At 40.8% G+C, this 13,583-nt stretch overlaps 1 protein-coding gene across 2 annotated transcripts in view; it reads right to left on the bottom strand.

Annotated features, from left to right (window-relative positions):
- Positions 1–13,583, bottom strand: part of cdh8 (cadherin 8) — a 116,823-nt gene that overhangs the window by 18,477 nt on the left and 84,763 nt on the right. For both annotated transcript variants that reach the window (XM_037748628.1, XM_037748636.1), the window contains exons 5-7: positions 12,866–13,033; positions 12,418–12,605; positions 4,287–4,534 (exon numbers count right to left, since the gene is read on the bottom strand). In XM_037748628.1, coding sequence (XP_037604556.1) covers positions 4,287–4,534; positions 12,418–12,605; positions 12,866–13,033 — 604 coding nt within the window. The remainder of the gene's footprint in view (positions 1–4,286; positions 4,535–12,417; positions 12,606–12,865; positions 13,034–13,583) is intronic.

Here is a 13,583-nt window from a genome sequence, read left to right as displayed (position 1 = left end):
AGAAGAGGTGAAAAAGATCGAGAACAAATGCTGCAGAGAACAAAATGCCTCTGTGACATTTCTGCCTGTTATTAGGTCAGTAATTCCACCGGGAGGACCACAGATGTATAGAACTAATTGTTGCCGTCCCCTGAATGCTGACCGGTCGTGTTTTAACACTACATTTTATTCAGGTTGTCCCTTTTACAAGGAAGGTGATTTTCCTTGAGAGTCCAAAGTAAATCATAAATAACACAATATCAAATAATAGGCCTTCTTGACATTAAATTTACATTCATTTCAGAACCACCCAGTTGACATGACTGCTTGTATTACCATATGCAGCATGTTAGCTGTCAGCTGTGCTAAGACAACATATGGAAGCCCGCAGTGAGAAACAAGCTTTACAGAATTCCAATACAATTTCCCTTCACAATACAAGAAAAGGAGGGTGAAAACAAACTTGTTTAAAATCCAAAGCAGAATTTGGCAATTCTTGTCACGGTACCAATATGGTGGACTGAAATACAGTCCCTGTATTCTACTCTATGAAATAGCAGTTTGTGTCAGACAGCCATATAGTGACTGCCAGATGTCACATTGCTTTTTATTTGTGATCAGTCAGGTAGAAAACGACAGAGCACAGGCTCCAGAGAGAAGCAATACTGAGGGAGTATTTCATGGAGTGCACCTGAAATGTTGTTGGTTGGATGCATTAAGTACAGCTAAGGGGCTGTTTGTCTCCTGAGTGCAGAGGACATGGCAGCCCACCAGAGCACTCGCCCCCGAGTGCTTCAGACTCAGACTGGTTCAGTCTGGTCCAGCTGGAGGGGAGGGAAGGAGACGGAGAGCGATTCTAATCAGAGGGGTCGACTCGAGAGCTCGTTGAGATGGCGATCAGGAGAAAGTCCACTCTGGTGCTGCCATTACTGCTGCCACTCCTCCGCTATAGATCCACCTTCACTAATGACAGCTTGCTTTTTGGGAGCGCCTTCTTTACCAATCATTGAAACAGAAAGTTAAAGAATAAGAGACAGGAGAGAGGGAGGGAGGGAGGAGGACAATTGTAGGCTGATATGTATAATTTACAAGTAATTCAAGTGTGAAGATCAACAAGTTGCATATGTTGACTGACATATTTGCCATTGTTTTCACAAGGATGCTTTGCTTCTCACACTTTTTCTGGACAAATCTTGAAATATATTCAAAACGGTTATGGTTCAAAATATACTTATGTATTTTAAATCAGTCTCACAACCCCCAACAATATGTTTTTCTTTGACCTGTCTCGTAAAAATGATGTTCCCATACTAAACTAAAGTGCATTCTCAATTACGTTTGGAAGGAAACGTATTTTGTCGAAGATAATGTTTTTCTGTGACGTATCACAAATATGTTTGTAAGTCCACGGACGGCCGCAGTAAGTGACATAGTACAACGAGTGACACGCAGAGCAGGTGACGTATCCAGCAAAAATTAAAGGTACATTGAATAATAACATTATCGAATAGTAATGGGTTTAAAAAGCGAGAAAATCCACTACTGGTGGGCAGAAGGGGAGCTGGATGGGTCCAACAAACACAGGACTTTCCCCCAGAAGACCGCTTTGTGTCCCGTGTGAAACATAGTCATTTTGTTTACTAGACCAAATGATTAATCAATTAATCATGAATAATCATAATAATGAAAAAAAATATATTGTTAATTGCAGCCCTGTACGCACTACAAACAAACTAAGTTTGAAAGTGTAATTATTTGGCTTATTGTCAAGTGAGGCTTTTGTCCAGATTTTCCATTATTCAGAACATCATTCTGATCATGTAGGAGGCATTATTGAGGCTACAGCCTTGTGTTAGTCAGTGTATCTGGAAGGATTAAAATCTTCCGGACTGTAATCAGTTGATCAGCCCAAAGCTCAGCATTACAGGCTAATACCAATGCGAAGGAAAATCAAATGGTCTCTGGTGAGGGTGATGCATCATATTACAGTAAGCTCTCCATAACAAGAGGTTGTTTCATCTCATCCCCCACAAAGAAAACACTTGATATCTGCGACAGATCACGCTCATCATGAACATTTGCAGGGGGTGAAATGTACGTTTGGACTTCAAAGAAAATCACATGTGGAGGCAAAGCAATTTGTTGTGACAAAATGCAAACCGGCGAGAAAATGTCTGGTTGTGTGTACAATCTTTGAGCCATTATTTCCCCCCGCTGATCGGTGGCTTTACAGGAGTTGGCAGATGATTAATGCAGCATTCTATTGGCCACTTACAACTTCTTCTTCTCTCTCTCTCAGGGAATAAAATTGAAAGTTTGAGAATAAGCTGCATTAAAATAAAAAATAAAAAATCCAACAGTTCTTGAGAACATTTTCAAAAGGCTCTTTTTCTGTATCTCTGACTGCAGTGGGGCCCGACAGTCACACAAAGCCCTCGAGCAACAATCCATTGTCCTGACTTCTCTACAAAATTGTAAAATTGGTGATTAAAAGCATAATGAACACTGTGAGTGTAAGCGAATGACCTCAGGACAAATACAAAAGAAAGGAAGAGAGAGTGCAAAAAACGCCAGCACATACAGATAGCAGCCTTTGACATAGTTCACACTGTGTCATGCTAAAAACATTTAACAGTGATGTGCCAAGACATGAGATGCTGATATCTGGACAGTGTCGTAGCTGCAAATGAGTGAAGACATCATGTCAGCAGGGTGCTGCCATCTGCATGCACACTCATTCATTATTTAGTGACATTTTTCTCTCAATAATCAAGCACTGAAGGAGGTGAATAACCAGAATGTAGGCAATCATAACTAGCTATTAATACTCAACATTTTTTTGTGGATGGTTTTGCATTCGGGCAGAGCAAGTGTTAGTACAGTGAGTGACAAGCAGAGCAAGTTTGACAAAGTTAACCATGTGGCATTGTGCTTTTCTGCCTGCCTGTGATACCAGGCAGATTTTTTTGATGCAGAAACGTACAATGTCAACATTTGTTTCTGGCGACTGGGTTGCTGTGTCTTTAATCATTTTTGTCTTACTTCACCTAAATAAATACCAAGAGACTACATTTGCATTTAGAGCTGCAACAATTAGTTAATCATTAATTAGTCGATCAGCTGGTTATTAATGTCTAGCCTCTCAAGTGTGAGGATTCACTGCTTTTAACTGGGCTTAAAATGGACTGTTGATTTGGCAAACAAGACTTGAAGATGCCACATGCACATAATTCAGAAAAACATGTTTTGAAATTATTACATTTAATTATATTAAATTTATGCTTTCATACACTTAAGATGTATTAAAAAGCACTAACTTATAATAATAGCCTTGTTTCTGTCTGTCTGTTTCCTTCATTATTTTTTGTTTTTTCATCTAAATAAAGAGCAAAAGACCATTTATGACTTAGTCGATCAGCAGATTATTTTGACTATTGATTAATAATTTAGCCTACTTTTACATTTACTAATTCTGTATCTCCCTCTATCAAACACTGACTTGCTCAGGAGCACCATGACCCAAAATCAGGACAGAAAGAGGCAAAAGATAGTCATTGCACATGAAATGTACTTCTCTTTTTACCACGGGAGGGACATCATGCAACCTCAGGGCTCAATTCCTCGTGGCAATCTCATCACTAAACATGAGGATGCCACCAGAAAAAGGAGAAGAAATAAAAAAAGAAAAAGTAGAATGAACCGGCCCTGCTCTATAGCCTCAGCCAATCTATGAAACCCAGCCTGCTCTGTGCTCGCCATGCAATTACGCACAACCTGTTGAGTGTTGTCCCGGGAATGCGGTCAGCAAGTCGCTGGAGAATTAATGAAATGCCAAGATGGAGGTAGAGAAATTGCCTGTATAACCTATCCTCAAGGTGCCCTTGTGGTATTTCCAAGAATAAGTCATACAAGAGGAGAATATAGAGGAGCTGGTCACACATTGGAAGTGAAAGTTGTGCTGCCTTCAACTCATAATCTACTTTCTTTTCTTTTTTTTTTTGTACATCTGCGGAAATGAGAGCAATCATTGGGTTGCTTCCTCGCTGCCAAAGACACTACTATAGCCTCCAAAGGTCACAGGCATGAGGAAATGTAATTGCATGGCTCAGTGTCAACCCTTTTATTAAAACAACTCATTATAGTCTGAAAAGACTCATTGTTAACCTATACTCTCCATCACTTCTTGAAGTCACACTAAAGAGCTTTTTCTTTCTCAAGTTTTTTTTTTTTTTTCTTACTATATTGCTCTGGTCAGTCAATAGCAGTACGAAGGTTGAGCTCACTGTCAACTGCATCCACTCTCTTACCTGACAAGGCTCCCAGTGGAGTCTGGATCTCTGGCGGTGACCGTCCCTATCACCGTGTTGACGGGGGCGTTCTCGTTCACTTCCAGTAGGTACACGGGTTTGAAGAAAATGGGAGGTTCGTCGGAGTCTTCTACCACGATCTTGACAGTAGCCGTGTCCTTGAAGGGCCCACCGCTGCTGGGCTCGGAGCGGATGTTTGTGGCTTCAACTTTCAGTGTGTAGGCTCTCTTGCTCTCGTAGTCTATAGGCTGTAAAAGAGGGACAAAGAGACAAGAGCAGAAGTATTATACTGATTCCTGACGTACTTAAGTACAATTTTGAGGTTCTTGTAGCCGACTTTACTTGAGTATTTTCATGTTATGCTACTTTATACTTCTACTCCACTATATTTCAGAGGAAAATAATGTACTTTCTCCACATAAACTATATTGTATGAACAACTCTCAATATTTCTGGAGCTTGACTCATACTAGGGACTACAAGTGGGCATCTTGGCTCTCTGCTGCTTTGATTTTGACCTTTTTTTTATTAAATAAAAAATGGTGCCCTTTGACTTTATGAAAATGCAATACTTGGCTGGAGTACCATGTTAAACTTTCCAACAGATATACAGTATAACAGTTAAAGTTACCCACACCTCAACCAGCAGCCTGGTCTCCAAAAAAGTACGTTCCCATACAATGAAACTGCGTTGTCAATTAAGTTTCGAGGGAAACATATTTTCTCCTGGATTATGTTTGTTTTTGACATATTACAAATATGTTTTTAATCATAGTCCACAGAAGTCTGTATATATAGGGAGGAGGTTGGGGTTGATGGGTGTTTGTGTCCCGTGTGAAACCAAAAGTCAACATTTACTTATTTTAATATATATCTGTACTTAAATAACATAACAAACATACTTAGTTTAAGCCAAACTATGATGTTTTACTAAACCTTAATAAGTAGTTTTGTTGCATTTTTGTCATTCAGTTCAATTTACGTTAACCACGTGTTCAATACTGCAACCGTAATCCGGGAGAAAATATGTTTCCCTCAAAACCTATTGATAATGCAGTTTAGTTGTATGAGTTATTTTGTAGAAGACAGGGTTGCAATCAGTTACGACATTACAAACAAAACAGTAATCTAAACATGTCCTCTCTGCATAATGAGTGCATTTACTTTGATACTTTGGTATATGTTGCTAAAAAAAATGCTTCTGTACTTTTATTTAAAACAAATGGGAACAGAGGAATTTTACTTGTAAATGACAATTTTTTTCTGGCATTGCTACTTTTGTTTCGAGCGTTTCTTTCACTACTATTAAAATCATATTTTTTTTCTTAATGCAATAGGGTAGATGCTAGTTACAGTAATGTGAATTGATGTTTGATTCCAACTTAAAGCCCCTGTGTTTAAGATTTGAAAATGCCTAAATGTAGCGCCCCCCAGTGGTAGTACCCAAAAAGACACTGTGGCAGACAGCAATGCATGCTGGTACCCCATTCCTCTGCTAAGCGGAGTGAGCATCCAAACTGTAAACGCTTTCCTCTGTTTTCTACTAAAAAAGAATCATGCCATCATAACCATTGACAAGAAACTAACAACATAAACATTACACACACACCGGGAGCTTTAATCTGAAGAGACGGAGTTTGTGAGTGACTGTGATAATGTCTATGGTATCCGCACACAGAATTTATTTGATCATCATTTTGATTTAAATCAAACAGGCACAATAATTGTATATTCCAGAGTTGCATAAACTGAAAATATTTCCCAACCTTTATCGGCATGAAAGAACACAAATCTCCCCGCTAATGCTCGGAGTGACAGCAGATTATTAGAGCTTTCACACTGCTATCACAACCAGCTCACATAAAATAAATAAGAGCAGGTGCTTATTTAAGGCTATCAACAAAAGGTGTAATTTCCCAAAGAGAAATAAAACACATTTTGCACAGGACATTGTCATTGTGTTTGACTGACATGTCTGTTTAATCGCTATTTTCAAATGCTCTGCAGTATTCCCTTTACAGATGGCTCATCATTAATATTTAAAAGAAAGGGGAGAGTCACAATTTTAGTCTCCTGGCATCTCCGAGGACAACCCAGACTGTCACAATTTCATTCGGAATCACCTCTGGTCGCTCTCATACTACGAGAATAATGGGATCAAGTCACTTCCACGCTCCATAACCGGGATTTATAGGGAAATCAAAACTGGGCCTTGCCGCTTGAGGGGATAGGAGGTTGGCTTGGGGAGAGAGAAGAACTAAGAGAGGAGGGAGATGAACAAAACGGGAAATGTATTCAGTTGGAGAGAGAGAGAGAGAGGAGAGAGCTAGAGGAATTGTCCCTGAGGTCGGAGAGCTCTGGGGGTGGAGGGGTGTCTGGGGGTCCAGCTGTGAGACAGTAGCAGCAGCCGAGGGCACTGGGGTGTGGGGAGAAGGCGACTCGTGGCTTTGACTTCCACGCTGCACCCCTGGCATCAGGGCGCTCGTAGACAGACCAAGCCCCTGAAGCCTCTCCAAGCCCCACTCCTCCATGGTCGGAGAAGCTATTTGGAACACTTTCATTATTAACCTCCTCTTCTTCTCCTCCTCACTCCTGACACCCAGCTCCCCCCCTCCATTCCTTCCTTTTCTCTCTCTGATCCTGCCATCTGTGCTGAGAGAGTACATAGTGTGGCTGGACCTCGAGCCAATGGATTACACTTATATTCAGAGGGTAGTGGAGGGGAAGAGCCTGTATGAGACTGTGGCTGGATAGTCAAAATGATTACATGGGAACGGAGACAGGGGACAGGCCTGAGTCTTATTATCATTATTTGGAAGTCATTTACTGGTACAAATATTGATTTAAGGTGAAGCTAACTGGCACATTACTTTTTTAAGTATGTCATTTCAAATCTTGATTTTTACACAACTGTATATTTAAACTGGTGAGTACTGTCACATCTGAATATTGTAATTCTAGCTATTCCATTGGCTCACTGATATGAAGCAACACTGGTCATTGGATACTGAAATTGCACACAATGTACAAAGCTGCATCCTCTCAGGAAGCTCATGAGAAGAGACATCAAATTGCACTGGCATATTAAAGCGACATTATCTCACTGAGGGGGAGCGGAATAAACTGTTAATGCAACACTGAAATTCTGGCGAATGAGTTTGCAAACAGTTGGAGTAGTGTTGTGGCCACCTGATGAATGTGAGTGCAACATTCAATCTCCTTTTAGCTTTGTTTTGTTCTCCAACTCCTCAGAAAAAGAAAAAAAAAAAGCTAAATGAAAGGCTGTGGGCTGTAAAAAAAAATAGCTCCTCTAAAACACTCAACACCTGAGGGGGAATTCAGAGTCGGATGCTAAATCCCTGTGAGTTTTTCCCTATGAGTGACCGCGTTCACATTAAACAGACGGCAACTTCTGAGTTCTGAAAAGTGAAGCCAATGCTGAAGCGCCTTAAACTTGCATTCTTTCTAACAGCCAGCAGGGGGCGACTCCTCTGGTTGCAAAAATAAGTCTGATTGTTTAGAAGTCTATGAGAAAATGAGCCTACTTCTCTCTTGATGTATTACCTTAGTAAACATTGTAAACATGAGTTTATGGTGTCAATCGCTAGTTTATGGTGTCAATCGCTAGTTTCAAGTCTTCAATACAGCATGATGCTCATTTAGTAAATTATGGTCCCATCTAGAGTCAAATAGACCATAAAGCATGGTATGCTTTAGGGCGTGGCTACCTTGTGATTGACTGGTCGCTACCACGGCGTTGTCCGGTCTGGGAATTGTCCGTGTTTTGTCTTAGAAGTCTAACCCTTTCGCTTCGAGTGGTCAGGAGACTAGAAAGCGCTATATAAATGCAAGTCCATTTACCATTTAACCCTTTCAGTGTGTTTTCAGTTTATGAAAGTTATTTTTTACATTCCGGTCGCCTAAAAATGTCGTATTCAGTGTTCAGTTTAGCTCCAACCTCTTGTGTCACTTCTGGTTGCAAAAAATCAAGATGGTGACGGCCAAAAAGTCAAACTCGGTGGACCCCAAGGTGACTGCGTCCACTTGTTATATACAGTCTATGATTACACATAATAATTTGAACAGAATACCAGTATTGCAGAATGCAGCTTTAAGAGTATTTTTTTGTGAGTTGCTTTTTCACATTTACATAAGCGATTTAGCAAACTACTCCACATTAAATTCCAGGAAAATTGGCTTCCCCCCTTATCAAAATATTTATTTCCCACTTGACAGCCTGTGGAAACAACTCATTATATTTGTTTCAGTGTCCTAACAGAGAGGGGAAAGGGGAGAGGGGGAGTCTCACTGTTGCTGGCATATTTAATTACACCAATTCCACTTGTATGCTTTAAAGAAAACACAGTGGTAAACAGCTTCTCTGATTAGCCTAGTTAAATTTGACTAATTGTTATCAATATAAATTACAAAATAAAAAACAAAACGCTAAATACTGTATGATATCCTACCCTTGGAATCAGAATAGTCATATTTTGACCCATCCAAATGATTAATTCAATAAGCGCACACAGCGCTTTGAATGAGTAATCCAGGGAGAGCCACTTTGATTTGTATTAGTATGCATAGTGTTGAACAGCTACTGCTGACTATTAAGAGATTCATGAGTGCAAAAGGAAAACAGTAGAGCTATGTGCCGGACATTTTGGAGTCAGGGTTGCATAGCCAGTTTAAATTCTGACGTGTTCCCGGTGAGCAACATGGCTTAACTGAATGAAGCTCAATTTCTAAATGGGAGACGGCAGACTTCGGCAACAAAGAGACATTCTAGTTCCTCCCGTGTTAACAACCTCTCATCGCCGTGTCCCACCCAACGCCCCAGCTGTGTCATTTTTTCGGTCTCTCTCAAGCGTTAGCATCAAATCAGTGTGTACACACACAGGCCATTTAGAGACTTCAAAGTTCAGCGTTGGCTGCAGGGGTGAAAGCTCAGCATCCCACTAACATCCCTCGACAGGCCTGGGGGCTGGCAGATAAAAAGCTTAAAACCCAAACAGCAAAGAATCTCTCGCCCGGTTTGTGCCTCTCCAGCCTCAGTTTAGATCGATATGTTTTAACCTTGCCGCAAAAGGTTCTGTAATAATTTGAATTCTAGGCTCAGTTCATAGCTGTGTGCAGCTGTTGATGGGAAAGAGTTACACCGAAATCTCTTCTCCTGTCACCCCGGTTGGAGGATAGCACCGGTGAGGATATAGAACAAAAGAGCAAACGCATGCTTCTTTGAACTCCAACTTGAGACGCTGCCGTCTGGAGGGATGCAAAAACATAAAGTGTGCAAAACCCTTTTGCTACTTTTCCCAACACATTATCTTCTATCTCGCTTTAGCGATGCAGGCAAACGACTCGAGGCCGCGAGGAAAGAAAGCTGAGCAGACGCGAGGAAGAGCGAGGATGCTCTCTCCGCGGGACACGGGAGTGGAGGTTGCCTAAAAGACTAACACATTTGACATTTGCTTTGTCAACAGTTGGAGATTTTATGGCTTTGCGTCCAGTTTGTTCTCCGGCACTGATGTTTTCTTTAGTCGGCGGTGAATTGTAGTCCCGGCAGATTGCCTCAGCCCTTATACATTCCACCTCCCACACAGTTCATTGTTCACACTTTGACAAAGTCACACCACATGTCCTTGGGGTAATGCCATTTTACATCACAACACAATGGCATTCCGCGTTTGAGTGATGTATAACTTTTTCTCTCCAGACGCTGAACCAAGCATGACTCAAAAGACTTAAGAACGCCCATCCATCAATCACATGTATGATTCAATATATGCGAACATCCTCCACCAAGCGGAGCATCTATAGACTTAGAGTATAGAATGCATGCATATATAAACAGCTGCGGTGTCTTTGATACCATGTGTTCGAACCTCGGTTTGATTTTCCAACAGATGTTCTTGAGATACGGCTGCGTTTGAAATTGCTTGCGGGTCACAGTGTTATTAAAACACATTTCAAATGTTAATTCTGCACACTTCATTCCGTATTGAGAAAAATAAGGGTTTGGGTGCTCTAAATGTCTACAGGCAAGCAAAGATATCCAGGCTCAAACCTCTACAGCTTTTATCCTGCAGGACATACTGCATATCTAGAAACTTATTACATTGTGGAATGGTGTGAAAATCAGCAGCATAGCATGTGTCTTGGCCGCACTTCAAAATTAGCCGATGAATGCAATGCCATTGATGGGAACACTTCACCGACAGCACATTGTGCCACGCCATTATACGCTAATGTGTTTGCCTCAAGGTTAGCAATTCAGGTTTTGTGTCGCTAGCTTGCTTTCCTCAGGATCATACACACGGGAATATCTCAAACAAATTTAATGCGCATTGTATTTTCTTCTCAGAAAAACTACCGCTAATGTTCCCTTAAGCAAAGCAATTAACCAGCAACTGCTTTGAGGCCGGCGGTTGAAGAGTGCAGCTCTCACATGTGGATGTGTTAGCATCACAAAAAAAAACACAACTGGCAACTTTAGGTGTAGTCCATCTGCTCTTATGGTGATGGTAATGAGGGAGTCAGCAAAACTGAATTGAACCAAAGTTAGAACAAGGGCTGGACCAATTTACAATATGCAACTATTTGCCGTGAGCTAAGGCGTCTAAAGCTAAACGGGCGAGACTGTAATGTGAAAATGATTATCTTGTCTGAAAGAAAAAAAGCAATTCAGACCTCTTAGTTTTCACATATTTGCTTTTGGATGTCCACACACACATAAAGTCCGGCTAGAAAACTCATACTTTACTTCAAGCAAAACCCACGTGGAAGTGATTGAATTTATTGCATCTTTTTTTCCATAGATTTTTTTTTTATTATTTTAAATGGAAGGAGAAAAAAGAGCAAACTACTTCTTCAGCCTCCCAGATACTCAAGGTGCAGGCCCCAGTGTGTTAATATTTAATGTTATACTTTAGAGTGAAACCTTCTCCCAAAAACTATGGCACAGAATTTCAGGAGAGGAAAAGCAATATGGCCTTATGTTAGCACACCATTTAGAATTAAAAACATACATTTTATACAGCTTTTGCTTAAGTCGTAAAAGTTGAAGTTGGTAACTTTGAGCAAATACGATAAAACCTTTTTTTTTATAAAACAGTCACAATATCCTTACAGTAGTTCATGAGAAGGATAATCTGTGAAAACAATCATGTTCCTCTGTGTCCTCCTAGTGCTCCTAATGACATTTGCAAGATTTCACGGCATATTTCAAAGTGATTTAATTTCAGCTGTCAATCACTGCTAGCGAAACTCACAAACTCTGATCAAACTGTCAAACTAGGCAGCGAATATTAATCAATATTTTTTTACTGTAATGACTATTTATCACCTCAAATGTTTTCATAAAACATATTTTAGTGTAGCCTACTGTTTAACTCTAAAATGAGAAAGTTTGTGACCATGTTGAAAAAGTGTGCTACCTCCTTAAACGTGCCTTAAACTTGCATTATTTCCAATAGCCAACAGGGACGACTCCTCTGGTTTAAAAAATAAGTCGGATTTTGTAGGAGTCTATGAGAAAATGACCCTACTTCTCACTTGATTATTACCGTTCTTCATCTTAGAACTTTAATCCTTTCACAGTGTGTTTTCAATTCATGAAAGTCAATTATAAACGTTTTGGTCGACTGGAAATGTCTTATTCAATGTTTGGTTGTACTTAGCTCTACCCTCTCATAGCACTTCTGGTTGGCAGCGGCCAAAAACCAAGATGGTGACGGACAAGATGCTGAACTCAAGGCTTCAAAACGGCAGTCCACAAACCAGTTGGTGACATCACGGTGACTGCGTCCAATTGTTGTATACAGCCTGGTTGAAAGCAGTCAAGCTAAAACCAAGCACCACCCACCGGCCGGAGCAAGTTTTCCAGGTTTAGTACAAAAAAAGACCACGTGTGATGAAAGACATATAGTGCTTTGCTGAATACATTATGGCCCCTGCTGCTGCCTCAAGCTAGATACCTTTCTGGCTAGCATTACTAATAGCACCTTGCAAAACACATTACAGTTAGCTCATAACTACTGCATTACACAGTCCGTGGCCCTGTTGTATTTGACTGTCGGTGACTTACAGAGAGCATGAGGAGTTGACGCTTCAGTCAATTTCAAGGTCCTACCTTTTTCAATCGAAGAATCCCTTCTTGCGTCTGCGTGTCGGTGACGATCTCAAACATGCCCTGGTCGTCCCCCTCGATGATGTTATACGTTGACTTGGCATTGTCGCCAATGTCTCTGTCATTTGCCTTCACCTTGCCCCCCATTTTCTCTACCGGTAGGTCTTCAGGGATCACAAACTCGTACAAACCTGGGGAGGAACAGACATACCTCTTTGGTTTTGAGAAATGTTGATTCAATTAAACAAAATCATGGAAGCATATTACAGTACTGCATCATCATTAGACTTTAAGGCAGTTAGAATTAGTTTCTGAGGAGCCTGTTTGATGAAATTTACAAAATAACATTTATTTTCCCCAATTATAACAGAGAAATACTCATTTAGAGCAGAAGTAATTTGTTTCACCATCTAATTAGATTTGGAACGTTTAAGGTCATGAAGTTACGTACTTTTAGAGAACTTTGGTGAATTGTCGTTGACGTCCGTTAGCGTGACGGTGACCGTCGTGGTTCCGGACAAGCCCCCCATGTGACCTCCCATGTCCTTAGCCTGAATGACCACCAGGTACTCCTCTCTCATCTCCCGGTCCATCCCATGGAGAGCAATTTTTATGGTCGCTGGAGGTGGAAACAGTTCATAACACATTAATGCAATTATAAACATGACTGATATACTCTGCACATCACTTTAATGATGCGAGTGTGCACATGCTCGCAAGGAGAAAAAAGAGAGGCATACTGTAACCTTCACGCTCGCCTTACTCCTCAGTTTGTAGGTTGCATTATTTTAGACCATGACCTTACAAAACTCCATATAAAGCAGAGGTAAAAAAAACAGGTTTGTTCGCAGTCTGTGTGAGCAATGCAATGTGGTCATGACTGAGTCAGTCCCAACACTGAGAATCAGCTGTGTTTGTTTTTGAATGTGTTGTTCCGCCGTCTGCAGTCATTTGTATTCTGATCGAGTGTGAATTATGCTGTCTGTCTTGTATAATCTTGAATATTGTATGCAGAATGGACCTTATTGACTCTGCCACGGCGCTGAATATAAAAAGGGCTCAGCACCGGCATATACGGATAATCCACTCAGGAAACAGAGGCCCGCAGGATCATCAAATGAATATAAAACCCCTCATAAAAGCCAGGCTTTGGCATGACACCCTGCCTC

The sequence above is a fragment of the Sebastes umbrosus genome, chromosome 2 (assembly GCF_015220745.1).
Source record: "Sebastes umbrosus isolate fSebUmb1 chromosome 2, fSebUmb1.pri, whole genome shotgun sequence".
NCBI classification, from domain to species: Eukaryota; Metazoa; Chordata; class Actinopteri; order Perciformes; family Sebastidae; genus Sebastes; species Sebastes umbrosus.
This window is presented reverse-complemented; position numbering and strand designations above follow the sequence as displayed.